At 52.8% G+C, this 16,716-nt stretch overlaps 1 protein-coding gene across 17 annotated transcripts in view; it reads right to left on the bottom strand.

Annotated features, from left to right (window-relative positions):
• LDLRAD3 (low density lipoprotein receptor class A domain containing 3) overlaps positions 1–16,716 on the bottom strand; it is a 417,721-nt gene that overhangs the window by 94,042 nt on the left and 306,963 nt on the right. For 11 of the 17 annotated variants that reach the window (XM_070229297.1, XM_023653878.2, XM_070229296.1 and 8 more), the window contains one exon: positions 9,456–9,590. In XM_070229297.1, coding sequence (XP_070085398.1) covers positions 9,456–9,590 — 135 coding nt within the window. The remainder of the gene's footprint in view (positions 1–9,455; positions 9,591–16,716) is intronic. The other 6 variants (XM_070229298.1, XM_070229294.1, XM_070229303.1 and 3 more) reach the window with 1 other exon arrangement.

Genomic DNA, 16,716 nt, shown 5'->3' with positions numbered 1-16,716 from the left:
GTCCTGAGAAATCGGAGAACCACATAACACAGGGGCCTCTCTTCCTCGATGACGCGTCCCTGGTGCCTGACACGCAGTAATTCCTGCTGAACGAACAGGCGAACATGAGACTCACCTGCTATCTACCAAGACGACGGTTTCTCCACCGACATAACGGGGAAGTTATTACTGAGACACTTCAGACCACAGCAGCCCTCCCGAGCATCCTCCATCCCTGACTCGCTTCACCCCCGCCTATATCTGAACGTTCACCCTCCGGAACGTTCCACGGCAACCCCACTTCTGTTAGGCCAGGAAGCAAGATGCCAGATGGAACCAAGCTGGGGCTGGCTCCTTGCTGGTAGGCAGGAGGAGAAAACCTTGTTAGCTGGCAGAGACAGGGCACCCTGGAGGGCTCACCTGCTTCTTTCACATTTGGTGTTTCTCCAGAGATGAAGAGGCTCGGCCAGCAACTATAGCAGTTGTTGTTTTTATAGAGGGGCTGCCCCACGGGGAATGGAGCCCACACTCACGAGCACCTGCTCTGAGCTGAGTGCTCTGCAGTCTTCTCTCACTTCTCCTTCCAGCAAATCTGGAGGAAGGCTTTGTCATCTTGGTGTTGAAGAGGCTCAGAGTGGCTAAGCAACTTGCCCAAAGTCACAGAGCCACTAACCGACCCTATGCAAAGTCTCGGCTCTGAATGTCTTGTATCTCAAATATGGCTGATACAGTTGCTAAGGTGATGGGGAGGTCTTGGAAATCAGCTTGTTCCTAAAATGTAGACACAAAGCCTGATGGCGTTTTAACCTTCTCACATCTAACGCTCTCCTCTGTTTCTCAACGGAGAGAATTTAAGCTTCCCCCAGGCTTCTGCCTCACGCCGAGGAAGTGGTGGGTCAGGGACTCAGGCTCAGCTGCTGTCAGAAGCACCTCACGCAGCCTCCATGGATTGTGCCCAAGGTGAGCAGGGACTGGGGCGTCGTTCTGGGGACGTGACTGTGGGGCCATCAGGGACAGCTCTGTGTGCCTGAGTCACGACACAGCACAGCCTGGGGGTCAGTGTGCGACGCCACCTTCGAGAGCTCAGGAACACAAGGCCACAGGAAAGCCATCTCAGGAAAGGAGGGTCCGGGAAAGGGTCTGAGTCAGTCAGCTTCTCCACCTCGAGGAGCAGGTCAACTGCACAGGAAGACACCTTTTGACTGGCCGAGGTTGCAGTTAGCTACTATGTAACGTAATGGCTTAAATGATGTTTCATTCTCTCACAGTTCCCGCAGCTCAGGCGTTCAGGAAAGGAGCGCCAGTTCCAGCCAGCTCAGGGCCTCACCTACCGTGGCCATCAGACGGCAGCTGACGCAGCCCTCTCTCCACGGCCTCTCTGGTGTAGACTGGTCTGGGCTTCCTTAGAGTGCGGCGGCCTCAGGGCAGCTGAAGCTTTCCGGGGAGGACTCCAGAGACCAGGGAAGAAGCTGCACAGCCTTTTACATCTTAGCCGCAGAAGTCATGCAGCATCACTGCCACCACACTCCACTGATGGCAACAGTCACAAAAGCTGGCCCGGTTTCCAGGGGAAGCGACAGGCTCCACTTCTTGATGGGACGGACGGCAAAGAATGGGGACCGTCTAAAACTGCCACACCACGGTTGGGAGAAGGAGAAGTAACTGTGCTGAGCACAGCATGGGGCTGCGTACGGGGGGGCAGGCACCACAAACTCACCTCCCCGAACAGACAGCGTATTCCAGAAGGAGGCAGGCAGGCACAGGCAGACCAAGAGAGCTCGGGGGGGAATCTATAAAAGGCTCTGAGCCACGTGGGCAACATCGCCTGCCTCAGCTCGTGAGGACAAAGCTGCTGTCCGTGGAGATTTCCTTCAGATGCAGAGTGACCCAAATCTGAGGTCCACTGACTTCAGTGAAAAAAGCCTCCTCAGAGTCAGGTTCCTGCCATCTGAAGAACGACGATATCCTTGACGACACTCCCAAATCAAGGTGAGAGCCGGGCTCTCGAAGGGCCACAGTCGGTTTACAGTGAGTCCATGCAGGAGGAAACAACACGTGAAGCGCCTCTCCACCCAGACACTCGGGGTGCAGCGGGGCCTCCACTGGACATGCACCTCGGTTTCCCCTGTTGGCAGTGCGGAGCACGCTGGCTCAGATCTGTTTTGTTTGAGAGAGACCGAGGAAGCAATGCACGCACTGAGTGCCCTCTCTCAGGCTCTGGGGATCGACGCCACTCGGATAAAGTATGTGGTCTGCTGGCGGTCAGTGCGCAAAACCAACAGGACGTGCTGTTGCCATAAACCGACCTCTGAACTATCGGCTCAGTTTAAAAGAGCCTGTGTCAGAGACTGAGGCTAAAGGTTCCCCCATTCTCCCTTTCTGCCTTTTCAGGACATAGACTCCCGAGCCTGAGCTGGGCACGTAAGTACCCACAACGAGAAAGAAAACGCTTCTCGGCTCCCATGCAGTGAGGCACGGTCATGAGACCAAGTCCAGGCACCAGATTATGAATAAGAGAGATGTGTGCAATTTGGGGGGCACCCCCCCCCAAAGAGGAAGCAGCCTGTCCTGGCGCTCCCCTTCCTTCCTCCTTCCTGACTTCTGAGGAACGGTGACACTGGAGCAGCTTGGGGAGCCCCGAGGAGGGCAGGGCTCCCCGTGGGTCCAGGCTGCTCACGTCTAGGCTGCCACATGTGAGAGACTTCATCTTATTTAAGGCACTTATTTGAGCTATAACCTCCGTCTTATTTTAGCCACTGTATGATGGGGTCTGTTTGTTACGGCAGCTTAGACTATTTCCTAACTCTTACAGTTGTCCCTACGTGCCCTTGGGGGATTGGTTCCAGTACCCCCGCGGATACCAAAATCCATAGGTGCTCAAGTCTGTTACATAAAATGGCACAGTATTCACATATAACCTGTGCACATCCTTGTGTATACTTTAAATCATCTCAGGATTACTTACAATGTCTAATACAATGCAAAGAGTTGGTATACTGTACTGTTTAGGGTATAATGATAAGAAAACAAACGTCTGTACATGTTCAGTGCAGATGCAACCATCGTAGGCCTTTCGAGCCACATCCACAGATGTGGAACCCGTGGCCGGAGGGCTGACCGCACACAGTCCCTGGACCAGCTCAAGTCTCCCAACTAAGAAGCTAACGTCAGAAAGAATCAGAGAAGAAACACTAGACCCTAGATGCCGAAGGTCCCCAAAGGATCTGCACGCATCCTTCTCTGCTCCCGTTTGACCATTCCCTCCTGCTTGTCTAAAGTAGTAACGCTGGTCTGGCAGGACTCCATGAATGCCACGCGGTCTCCGTCCCCTCCGGCCACTCAGGCACCTCCTGCAGGCAGACCGGCACCTCGACTATGAATTCTGCCCTTGCTGACTGTGGCTCCCACACAGCTGTGTCCCCTCCCTACTGATGTTTGCTGAGCCTCCCACAGCTGATTCAGCCCCGAGTGTCTGAGCGTGAGAGAGCCATTCTGACTCGCTGCCCGCCAGCCCGTGGACTGACTGGCCTTGGGTCAGGTGTGCACGTCTAGTTGGGTCATTAGTGGCTGAGGTGGGTGGGAACTGGCTTGAAGAGTGGAGGGCTGGTCCTTCCCAAGGTCGTGAGTGGAGCATAGAGTGTGGAAGGAGCTGGGGCAGGGAAGCTAACACAACACATCTAACAGACCCTGGCACCCGGAATACACGGCGCATTAATGTGTACTTTCACACATGCGGCTTAATGCAACATTTCTCAGTAACGTTGGTCAAAGGCATGGTGGTGTATTCCTGGACTTCCTCTCCTACTGGAAAATAAGCCACAAGAGAAGAGAGCAGCGCCCAGGAATCCTCTTGACTTCTCAGAGCACCCAGCAGTGTGCTCTGCAAAAGGAGACCTTCAGTAAAAGCCGACCCACAGATGCAAATCTGAGCAGCGCACGCGCTACAGAGGGCACAAGAGCTCACGGAAGCGGACATGCAGAGGGATGTGGTAGGTGTCCTTCTGTGGCACTGCAGAACCAAGAGACAGTTCCGCTTTTCACAGGCTGAACTGGGGCTCAAAAAAGAAGATTAATAGTGGATGGCACAACCCAAGAAAGATTTTTGAGCTACTAGTCAAGGCTGAGGGGAATACCCAGCCCATGGTCGTCTACCCTGCATACTATTCTCATCTTGGAGAACTCACAGCATCTGTTACTCCAGTCTCATTGACGGTGTCCCCAGGTCTCAATCAGATCTCCCCTGCCACTGGGAGAGCGGGGCTCAGTGTGGGCAGTGATTATCAGCCCCTTCTGCGAATTCCTTTACCAGGGTTGAGTGTCTCATTTCTCCTGATTTCCCTCCTCTGGCTCCACCTTGCAAGTGAAACATGCAGGGAAGAGGCCTCCTCAAGCCAGCTCAACCCACCCTGACAGCTTCATGCCCCCCACAGGCCTCCACCCTACACACGCATGCACACTTTGCTCCAGTCACACAGACTCGCTGTCTCCCTCTGGCTAGAGGCCCAGCCTCATGCTTGTTTCTGGGTCCATTTTTATTTATCCTGAAAGACTGAGGGCAGAGATTTAATTTCTCTGAAGCCTTGCCATATCCCCCTAGGAAAAACGGTCATTCCTCACCATCCAGTCACGTCCTGTCTCCCACGGCGTGCTGCTCAGTCCTCTGTTACAGCATCTGTCACGCTTCAGGGTGATTATCTGTAAGGCATTATGTTTCTCCCCTGCAGACTGCGAGCAGCTTTGATCTGCTCTAGCTTTGTTTTTCTTCCAGAAGCTGGGTGGGGCCGGGCAGCAGCAGGCACGCTGCAAATGACTTGCGTTTGAATGAACATGAGGAATGAACATGAACATGAGGAGGAACATGAGGAAGAGTCAAGAGAGTAAAAGTGATGGGGGCGGTGGTAGGGGCTGGGGGCCACCAGCTGTCCCTGGCCTGGATGGATAAATGGCCCCTGCACACGCAAGCAGCACAGCACAGCAGCCCCGGGTCTCAGAAACTGCAGAGGGCAACGAGCCCTGAGACCTTGTCCATTCGCCTCAGGAAGAAGCTCATCCGGCCAGGTGTCCAGGCGGGACTCTAGCACATGCCACGGAGAGGGAGGGGCAGATGGAGGCAGAAGCCGGGAGAGGGAAGAGAAGGGGACCTGTGCAAGGAATGGGGGAGACTAAAGAAACAGCTCTGAAGAGTCCCACGGTGGCTACAAGTCAGGAGGCAATTACTGTGGTGAGCGGAGAATCACTCTGACTTGCTTCTAAATGAGGGACACTATGGAAATCCTCGAACTCCTGCTGCAGCGGTGAAAGGAGGAGCTTACATAAGGCAAACACAGTGCTAAGAAGAAAGCTCCACAGGTAGAGAAAGGCAACACTCAGCCTCCCCCACCTCCTGCTGGCTCTTCCGACGCAGCCAGCACTTCTGCCTTCCCGGCCCAGCTGGGCCTCCAGCCCCTCAAACGGAGAGTGGAAAAGGCTTCCGTGTTTCTCCTGCTCATCGACCTCCGGCAGCTTCATTCCAAGTAAAGCCAAGAGGATTCCTGGGGGTGACCACTCTTTCCGAGGGCACCTCTAATGGAGCTCGCGACATCATTTGGCGGCCACGAGTTTTGTGGTGAATATTGACTACCCATCAAATTCTGGGTTGTGACAGTTTTGGTTGGATTCCCCTAAACCCAGACTACTATTTTTTTTAAATATATAAAGCTCTTTTCCATTCATACTTGAAAAACTAAACTAAAAACCAGCACTTTTCCCATCTCGTGCTCTCCATGATTTCTCCAGAAATGATCTGTGGCTGCTCGGTGACTTGGTTTCATCTTGCGACAGAAAGCAAAGGTGTCTTCCAAAAGCACAAGCTCCTTTCAGTCTCAATTATCCCGCTAGTGGAGCCTGGAGCGGAAAGGGCAGAAGGCACGCACGCCCGGAAAATAGTAGAGCAAAGTCCTCAGTTCCACAAAATTAGCCTCCCCATGGTGACCCGCTGTGGGCTGTTTCTATCCCTTCCCACCCTCAGCCAGCCCGTCATCAAATCTTGGCGCTGCTTAGCCTCACATGCCTCCTGAAGCCACCACCCCGTCTACACTGTGACCAGCTTCACCTGTCTCGTCTCTGACTTCCTACCGCACGCAGAAGGTCCACAGTCCTTGCCGTGACTACACGGGCACTGCTCCCCAGTGCCGTTCTTCGGTTCTAAGATGCACATTTGTTTCACGTTTTAACATCCTGAAAGTGGAATGCATCTAAAAATCAATAGTGCATCATAATTTAATTGTCAGCGTTTTTTCTTTCTCAGCAAAACATGAAATAATGGTGGGTCTTACACTCAATGGCATCTAAAGGTTTGTTAAAATATAGGATGTCCCTCTACTGGGCACAGTGCCCAGCACAGAGCACATTGATGACTGCACATAGCAGCGATCAATCAATACCTTGTAAAGGGGCCGGCCCGGAGGCACGGCGGTTGAGTTCGCACGTTCCGCTTCAGCGGCCCTAGCTTCTCCGGTTTGGATCCTGCATGTGGACGTGGCACGACTTGGCACGCCATGCTGTGGCAGCATCCCACATATAAGGTGGAGGAAGATGGGCACAGATGTTAGCTCAGGGCCAGTCTTCCTCAGCAAAAAGACGAGGATTGGCAGCAGATGTTAGCTGAGGGCTAATCTTCCTCAAAATAAATGAATAAATACCTGCTAAACACCTGCAAACAGACACACGTTTCCTGACGATCTGACGTCACTCAGCTTTTGCTGTCTAACACATACACCTCAACAATCTCAGGGACGGACAAGAACAGAGACTGACTTTCTTGCTCATGGGTCTCCAGGTCAGCAGTATCTTGGCCTCAGCTGGGCCCGACCCCGGCTGCAGAATGGGTTCAGGTCTGTTTCACATGGCCCCACATCTTCCCTGGACCAGGAGGTTCCCAGGGTACGCTCGTCTCCCAGCAGATCACTCGAGTGCAGGAGACAAAGCACCAGGGTGCGCACACTCCACAGCGCTCTCCCCATCACGTAACCAACCTTCCACAGCCAAAGCCCAGCATCCGTGCGGTGGGGCCACTGCCTCTGGCTACTCTGCCCAGTCACAGGGCAGAGGGAGGGGGTGAGGAACTGAGATTAAAAATCCCATCTCCCACAGGCCTCACGTGGCAGGGGGAGGACGTGTGAGGGACACCAAACTCCAAGTTCAGCAGCACTAAAGGACAGTTTCCCTAACAGACCACATATAACACGGGCCTGGCCGTGATGGGCGGAAGGCATGAGAGCCAGTGAGCGAGCAGAGGTGGCCTGCTGCCAGCGGCCACAAGCACGCTCTTCCTTCGTTCCCTCAGCGACCGGGTTTGATTTGGGCCTTTATCAGAGAGGGGCGGGTCAAAGCTGTTGCTGCCCCTGCCTCTCTTCATGCAGCTCTGTGTCTATTCACGGAAGCCGGACTCCAGCTCCCCACCAGGGTGCTCACTGGGAAGCCCGGTCGGCCGGGGTGTCAGGAGCGGAGTGGAAGGACGAGGCCCCCGCCCTGAGACGCCGGGCACAGACGCGCTGACAGGCCTGGTCAGGACTGAAGGGACTGGGAGGGGTTCTGACTCGCCGACTTCACGTCCAGGGCTGCTGTGGAGACAGACACTCCCCAGTGCATCGAGGACGCTCCCATCCCCCAGGGCCTCGTCTCGCTTTGCTTCTACTCTCCGGTCAGGTCACCCTTGGGCAGTGTCACAACCCCTTGGGCACACGTCTCCTGTGACACTTACGTTGGCTGCGCCCTGCCTGCGTGTGACTTCCTGGGGGCTGGCGGCCTGCCAGGGCTGCCGTAACAGGGTACCACAAACGACATGGCTTATATGACAGCACTTCGCTGTGTGGCGGGGCTGGGGCTGGAGGCTGCACGGCTGACCCCTTCTGAGGCTCTGACGGAGTCCGTCCCACGCCGCTCTCCCAGCTTCTGGTGGTCTGCTGGCAATCCTGGCGTTCCTTAGATACGCCTCACCCCAACTTCCACCTTCATGCTCACACGAGGTTCTCCCCACGTGCGTGCCTGTGTCCAAATTCACCCTTTTCATCAGGACACCATCAGACGGGACTAGGGGCCCACCGCACTCCAGGAGGTCCGCATCTTCACTGCATCTGGAATGACCCTATTTCCAAACAAGCCCACGTCCTGAGGCGCTGGGGTTTAGGCGTTCAGCGTATGAACATGGGGGCAAGAACACAATTCAAGAGGAACCAAGACCACATCCACCTCCCCTGCATGCAGCACAGGGCCTGACACACGGAGGCACCCTGTGACCCGCCCACTGACAAATCCCAGCAAGGACTGCGCTCTCTCTCCCCCCTCCCCTTCCTCTCTGTCTCCCTCTCTCTCTCTCTTCCCCTCTTTCTTCCCTCTCTCTCTCTCCCTCTCTTTATCTCTCTCTCTTTCTCATACACACACACACACACACACACAATGCTACAGAAGAAACAGGGCAGAGCCATCACAGTCAGCTTCTGGTGAGGTGCCAAGCCTCACGGCCAGTTTTCCAAACTCTCCTCAAGCGTTATCACCAGGATACAGGCAGCAAGATAAAGAAACCGCAATCCAACTGCCAAAATGCTCGATTAACTACCCTGCACGGGGGCCCTTTTGGAAGAGCTTGACCCCCCAGCATCCTCCTGCAGCAGGAAAGGTACAGGTATCCTTAGTCCTTCTTACTGAGAGGAAAACTTGAGGGAAAAAGAGGGAAAACATGCCAGGCTGCATACACACCCTCCCCACGAGCTCACAGGGGAGGGGCCTGGTGTTCCTGGTCCCAGCAGGGTGATAACCGGACAACAGTGTCATGGGCTGATGGAGAACGTGCGTTTGCACATCCAATGACCCGAGTTCCCATCCTGGCTTTACCGCTGTGTGGACGTGGCACAACCACGGAACAACCTCTCTGTTCCTCGGGCTCTTTACCTAGAAAATGGGGCTCCTTTTCTGTGAGAAGAACCCCCACAGGGATACTGTGAGGACCAAACAGGAGATGCAAGTAAGATGCTCTGAACGGCACCTGACATAGTGCTCGACGTGACGGCTGCTCTGCAAACACCCTGTGCGACCCCCTCCCAGAGGTCCGGCCCCTCACTGCCACCCGCAACGTCACCAGCTCTCTGCGACCAGTGCAATCAAAACGGGGCCCGCTGGAGACATCTTCCGTGTATTAGTCTCTATTACCACACAATGAGTTACCCCAAAACTTAAAAACTTAAAAAACAAACATCTATTATCTGACAGCTTCTGTGGGTCAGAAATCCAGGGGTGGGTTCGCGCTGGCTCAAGGCCTCTTTACAAAAGGCTCTTTATAAGGCTTGTGGCCCTACAGGCCACAGCAAGGTGTCTCCCGGAGCCACAGATAGCTCAAGGTCGGACCAGCAGAGGAGCCACTTCCACGCTCACGCAGGCAGCCGCTGGCAGGCCTCGGCTCTCTGCTGGCAAGTACTTTTCAGAGCCTGAGAGGCACCTACCTTGAGAACTTTCACAGCTTTCCTCGTCGCTGTTGTCCTGACAGTTGTTCTGCCCATCGCAGATGAAGCTCTTGTCAATGCAGAGGCCGTTCTTGCAGTGGTAGCGGGCAGTGGAGCAGAGCAGAGGGTTTGCTGCTGTGAAGGGAAACAGAGCAGATCACCAGGAGGCCAGCGAGTCCCCGTGGGGATCCCCAGAACCTTCTACAGCCAGGACCATGCCCTTCTTGGGATGCAGAGAGCTCATCCCCTAAGAGGGCTGACTCAAGTCCGTCCTGGGGGAGTGACCAGCCGATGACCTGGACAGGACAAGACTTCCTCTGTCCATTCTAAGAGCTCCTTCCTCCAAGTCACCATGCTGGTGCCCTGTAACCATGACAACAGGGCCAGAGGGCAGGGCTTCATTCACCCCAGGTGGGCTAGCAGCCTCTGAGGGGCCTGGGGCAAACCCTGAACCTCCCAGGAGAGTCAGGAGCAGAACGGTTGGTAGCATAAGAGACACACAGAGGAAAGCAAAGCCAGGGGAGTGGCCGAGTCAAAGATCTGAACCCCTGCCACAGAGGGAGTGATGTTGAGATCTGGACCAAGAGCAATGTTGGATCATTCTGCTCCATCCTCATGTATCTTTATAGCTCAGCAAGGTAAACTCAGTGGTCTCAATCTTTTCTCTGCAATCACAGACACCCATGAACCCCCCTGGTCAGCCTGAGTGGCTCCCCCGTGAAGCTCCTTGTTCTAGGCACTTTCAGGAACCTCAAAAGAAATAACAGATATGGTCCCTCCCCTCAAGGAAAAGGATGGCAACTGGCCAGGGTGAGGGCAACACAAAACTATTGAACACATAAGCACATCTCCACAGAAATCAGTATTTCTCCAGTGCAATTTATCCCGCTTCCCTGTTCCTTGCAGAGCAATTCAAACAAGCCTCACTGCAGGGCTCTATTTCAATAAACAGAGCAGCAAAGTAGAAATTACTCCAATCCCAGCCCTGCCAGTTATTAGCTGTAATCTTGGGCAAATTACTTCACCTCTCTGAGCCTCGGTTTCCTTATCTGCAGAAAGGATATTTGTGGGGCCCAGTGCAAACTGAAAATGTGGGGTCAACTATTCAAGAATTATTTAAAAATTCAAGAAGGCAAGTGCAGGGCATAAAACCAAGCGTGGTATCCTTGCAGGCTAAGCACGGGCTCTGCGTGACTGTGCCGGTCACAGGCCCAGGACGCTGGCCCTGCCACTTCGAGCATTGACTTGAGCATGGAATGAGATGACGGGGACAACACGTGCAGCACAAAGTCGGACAGGTGCACAGGTTCAGGGAACGTGAGACATGCTCCCCCCGAGCTACGTCTGCCTCAGTCCCCCAGAGTGTGGCCCTCCCTGAAGGAGGGATGTTGGTGATGATGGAGAGGGGTCCCCCCGATCTCGGGTAACAAACTGAGGCTGCACCTGCATTACACGTGGTGGCCGAGCACCAGGGCGGGACGCCAGGCCCAGCAGCGAAGACGGCCATGGCATCAGCGGCAGGTCCGTCCCGGTGTCTCTCAGCGGTCCCCAGCCTCAGGTGGCAGCTGTAATCTACCTCCCCCAGATGCTTCACTGCCGAGTTAAGATACACGGAGACCGTGGCTGAAAGGACTAAACCTCACAGGGCTCCGTAAGCCCAAAGGGCTGCAGGGGCTTTTATTTTTTAACTGTTCGACTCGAAGTTTGATCTGAAAGGTCAGAGGAGCCAGAGGGAGGCGGGAAGCCAGAGCTCTCGGTTTTGAAGATGATGGACGAGTGCGAAGTCAAACAAAAGGAGTCTGGCCTGAAAATGGAACTTTTAATTATTCACATGACTGTGGGCCAGAGAACGATTCAGCCTGATCAAGCCGAAAGCAAGGTCCGACTTCAGCCAAAACCAAAATGGGGAAACCCCAAACCACAATCACATTTGGTTTCTGCCCACAGCAGCCCTCCAAACCCCTCAGCATCCCACCATGGCGGCCTTCAGCTTCCCTGGGACCTTGTGGGTCACGTCTACGCAGCCAAGCATAAGCAACAACCAGCTCTCTCAAACGCACAGCCTCAGAAAGGCACTCTGACAGCTCCAAGATGGGGCCGCAGCAGCTTGTGTGGATGCCGCAGGGGGCGGGGCGGGGGGGAGGGCTGTGCTGAATCAGCCGTGCTGACACTGCTGGCATGTACTTCCTCCTTCAGCCCTGGACCCTTTCCACTCACAAACTTTCCCAAGGAAAAGAACTCATATATGTGTGCACACGTACATACTACATATATGTGTGAGTATATATGTATGTGTACATACAGACCACACATATCTTCAAGATGAACTAAGACTGATGATACCTGAAGACACAGCTCTGATAAAAGAATCCAGACTGATAGAAAACCAAGTCACAGACTGGTTTTAATGCATATAACCCAAAGGACTAGTAGCCAGAATATATAAAGCACTCTCACAACTCAAAAGGAAAAAGATAAACAACTCAGTAGAAAAACGGGCAAAGGATACAACCAGCAACCCCCTAAGAGCCATGCAGACGGCAAGGACGCCGTGGAGAAATGCTGACTGTCATCGCCAGGAACGAAGCATCTGGAACCACACCAGCCTTGCCAATGGGAGGTCTAGATACTGGGTTGCTGGCAAGGATGTGGTGGGAGGGGAAGTCTCATGGACTCCTGGCAGGAGTGCAAACTGGTAGAGCCACCTGGAGACCAATTTAGTAACATCTGGGAAAGTTTAAGGTACACACGCCCTATGGCCTAGTGATGTCACTTCCAGCTGCACGCTCCAGGGAGAATCCTGACCAAACAAAAATGTTGACTGAAGCACTGTGAGTAAAATCAGAAATTAGCAAAGACCCAAAGGTTGGCCCACAGGAGAACAGATACAATGTGTCCATTGTTGCAACAGGATCTTGCCCCAGGGCTGGCTCACTTTTCCTGGAAATGGACAGAGAGTAAATATTTTAGGCTTTGCTAAACGATTCAGTCTTTGTCTCTGTCTTAACCGCTCGACTTTGCCATTGTAGTGCAAAGCAGCCACAGAAAATTCCTAAACAAAGGGCATGGCTGTCTTCCAATAAAACTTTATGTATAAAAACAGGTGGTGGGCTGAATTTGGCCCACGGGCCACAGTTTGCTAACCTCTGCTGAGCAGCAGTGAAAAAGGAATGAACCTGAGTCAAGATGGATAAATCTCACAAATAGAAAAGTGAGAGAGAAAAGTTAGAGAAGAATGTGTCTAGTGTCGTACCACTTATACGAAGTGACGCACGCTACTTATTATTGATGGATACAAAAACATTCACGGAAAGAATTAAAACTTCCATTGGAAGAAACAACCCTAAGTTCAGGACAGCAGATGCCTCTGGAGAGAAGGGAGAAAGCTAAGATCCCAGAAGGTATACTGCAGACTTCTAATAATATTTGGTAACATTTTATTATTTTAAAAATCTGAAACAAATAAGGCTACATGGTAATAAGATTTTTTAAAGTGAGGTATAATTGACATACAACATTGCATTAGTTTCAGGTGTACAACATAACGATTTGATATAGGTATATACTGTGAAAGGATCACCACAGTAACTCTAGTTAACATCCGTCACCACATGTAGTTACAAAATTTTTTTGCGTGATGAGAACTTTTAAGATCTACTCCCTCAACAAATTTCAAATATACAATCCAGTATTATTAACGATAGTTAATATAATTATATTATTATATGTATTATCAATAGCATATAGTATTATCAACTATAGTTAATATAGCTAAAATAATAGAGTAAAAACTATAGGTATATGATTTTTTAAATGGGGTGTTGGGAACGCAGTTGTTCATTTAATTTTTCCTTCCCTTTTCAGTGAAAGGCTTCACCGAACATTTTTAAGAGTCTAGGCTGGCAGAGATGCCCCAGTGATGACGCGCTTTCCTCTTCCTTTCCTCTTCCCCCACAGAAGTCTCGCTGGCCCACAAACACCTGTGTTTAGCATCATCTCCCACACTCAGGAGCCCGGGTGCGCAGAAGACTCAGGGACACGCTGGCAAACAACCACGCCTGGGACTCCGCCTCGTCAACAGCTCCTCCTAAAACACTGTGAACCCAACAAAACCCAACGCAGGGCAGAGAAACAGAGAGAGGATGCTGGAGGAACACTCCCCAAGCCGGCAGCGTGCCACAAAAAAGGCCTAGGAACCATCAAAACACACGTCGCACTGTTCGTGCTCTTCAAGGGCCAGGAGCTTCCTGCCTGCCTCTCACTCAGGGTCTGTTGATTCTCCAATTACATAAATTCCAACGAGGTTTGTGTTCCGGTTCCCAAGGACAGGCACCTTAGGAGGGAGAGGGGACGCTATGGCCACCCTGCAGACAAACTGCCAGCGAAAAATAAAAGCTGACAACCGTGGGAGGAGATAGAAAGGCTCTAAAAAGCAACCTTAAGAATTCCAAAAGCGGAGGAGCCAAAGATAGTTTCAAAAGAGACCGCCAAATTCTAAAAGGAGCCAAGGCAAGGCTCTGCTACAGCCCAGTCTAAAAATGAACACGCCTAAGGACGGCCCTGCGCTGTTACTGATTAAGCCAAGAGGCACCACATCGTGGAGAGATCCCTGTCAACAACGGTCCTCTGAGGCAAAAATGCCCCATTATCAGGCAGACTCACTGATCCCGAGCGGCAAACCTCCCCAGGGAGCCCACGTCTCACTATGCCTCTCCCAGGGCCTCTGCAGCTACTTTCCAGGCTCAGCCAAATGTCACAGTGCGTGTCTGTGGGACCAGGGCTGACCAACCCTGTAGACTCTAGGTCAGCAGGGCTGCAGTCTCCGGGGGTCCCAGGGTCCCAGGGAGCCTCACCGGGACCCTACAGCAGTAACCACCCCGCGGACAGCGCATCAACTGACCAGGAACGCTTGGTACTCAAGGATGCTGTCTCAGCATCTTCTAGCAATATTTAAGGTGCTCCAAATGCATGTTTTCTGTGTCCTTGCTAAGGTTTACCAGTCACTGAAAAATGCATTATTTTACTAGTTAAGTAGGGAGGGCAACGTTGTATTTAGTTCAAAATAGATGGAGAAAACTGTCTGCAGAGTCAACTTCAAAAACTCAACTGTGGACTCAGAAGCGTCTCAGTTATGACCACGACACACACGGGGTCTGAGGCTCTGTTTCCCAGCCCACAACACTCAGGAAGAGAACGCGTCTCTCCCTGCCAGAGGGAGGGAGGAACGAGTTAAGGTTAAGCTCAGTGCTTAATTAAGCCGGCGGCATTTACTTCAACCACATCTGAAGGGAAGGACCAGGGGCCCACTGCGCTCGCCCAAAAGCAACTGACCGGCTTTAAGACAGGAAATGAAGCAATCTGTCTCCAGCAGGACGTAGGAAATGTCGCCTTTAATCCATTTAAAGTCTGTGAAGTTGGCCTCTCTCCCGCCTCAAAGAGTCCTTGACAAAACACATCAATGAGAAACTCCTCGACACCAACCCCCACGTTTCCCATCTGCTCCCCATCCTGCACTGCTTACTGCCCGCTTTCTCGCCAAGCATCCCAACTCATGGCCTCTAGGGGATCTTTTTCTCTTCCCAGCCCCAATTTCCCTGGAAACCAGGCAAGCAGGGGCGACGGAGCTGCCTCCAAGACATCCTCTGCTCCAGGATGGAGGGTGCCTGGCCCCAAGTCTGCTTGCAAATAATCCATCCATTAACAAGCATGGCTCCCTTTGCGCCCTGGAAAACGCTCGCAGCCCTGATCTGCAAAAGGGAAGAGGTGGCCTGTCTGTGCCAGCGGCAAGCTCTGGCCTTCCTTTCAGAGTCCGCTCCCCAAGGCCTCTCCCAGCGGCCCCCGCCCACGAGACAGAGCGGGGCCCACGTGCAGCCACATTCTGGAGCTAGACCCCTTCCGCATCTGCAGGAGGAGAAGGGGCCGCCACTCTGGGCAAGAGGTGGGAGCAAACACTCCTCAACCCACTAGCCTTTTCCCAGCCTCTGAGGACTCCAAGGATCTGAATTTTCCAAACCCCTCTGGCGTCCGCTCGGTGCCAGGGAAGCAGTCTGACTCACTGCTAACGGCAGTTTGCCTCCTCTTGCCTACACAGGCTTCCTGGGCAGGGCCACCTCCTGTCCAACATCCAAGCCTGCCTCTGACCCAGTTTCACTGCTTCAACCACCACCTCTCTGCGGACGGCTCCCCACACCTCTCCTCCAGCAACAGACACCCTTCTCCGGAGGCCCTGCGGACACCTCTGCCTGAACACCCGTCACCTCAAATCTGCACATCGGAAACGGACGCCCTCGCCTCGCCCTCTTCCTGTGGCTCGGCCTCTGTTAAAGGAACCCCATGGCCCCGCTCCCCAGGCTGCAGCCGGGTGTGACCTGCTCCCTCTGCTCACCCTGCACTTGGCTCAGCTTCAACAGCTCCTCCCTGGGTACAAAACACCGTCCCAGATTCTGAACTTCTCCGAAGCCTGGCCTACCGCTCCAAGCATACGTGTTGCTGCGATGGTGAGGAGAGAGACACTGAGGTCCACTCGGGTTCAAATTTCAGCTCCACGGTTTGCTGGCTACGTGAGGTTAGGAAGATTATTTAACATCTCTCAGCCTCAACTTCCCCAAATGTAAAATGGGGATAAAAATAGGGCCTATGTCACAAGATTCTGTGAAAATTAAGTGAGATAATACATGCAAGTTACTGAGAATAGCACGTGGCCCACAGGAGGTGCTCAATAAATGCTTATTATAATTATTACTATTGGGGATACATATTAGTACAGTGGTGGAGAATTCAGACCCTGGATTTATACCGCCTGGGTTGATATCTCGACTGTGCAACTTACTACGTGACCTTTGGCAAGTTATTCAACCTTTTTCTGTCTCCATTCCCTTATCTATAGGAAGGGACTAATAACATTAACAACCTAAAATGAGGCTGCACGTGTAAAGCACATAGAAACATGCCATGTACACAGCAGATGCTCAGTAATTGTCAGCCAAGTACATTCCCATGCCCTGCACAGTCTGCGTACCTCCCAGCCTCTGCCCGGGCCCTGGGCCTAAAATACCCCATGGAACTGTGCTGCCAAGTTTTTAATGGTACCGATCCTCCTAGGTCCATTTCCTTCAACAGCCCCCACTGATGAGCCCAGAGGGAAATCCTCTCTCCCATCATTGCTCCAACAGCACTCCCGACAGTCAACCCCGTATTATAATTACTTGGGCGTGAGCATTTCTGGCCCCGCTGCTTGCGTATAACCTCAACAATGCCAGGG

Source organism: Equus caballus, chromosome 12 (genome assembly GCF_041296265.1).
Source record: "Equus caballus isolate H_3958 breed thoroughbred chromosome 12, TB-T2T, whole genome shotgun sequence".
Lineage (NCBI taxonomy): Eukaryota > Metazoa > Chordata > Mammalia > Perissodactyla > Equidae > Equus > Equus caballus.
The sequence above is the reverse complement of the archived record's forward strand: the minus strand, read 5'-3'. Positions and strand labels throughout refer to the sequence as shown.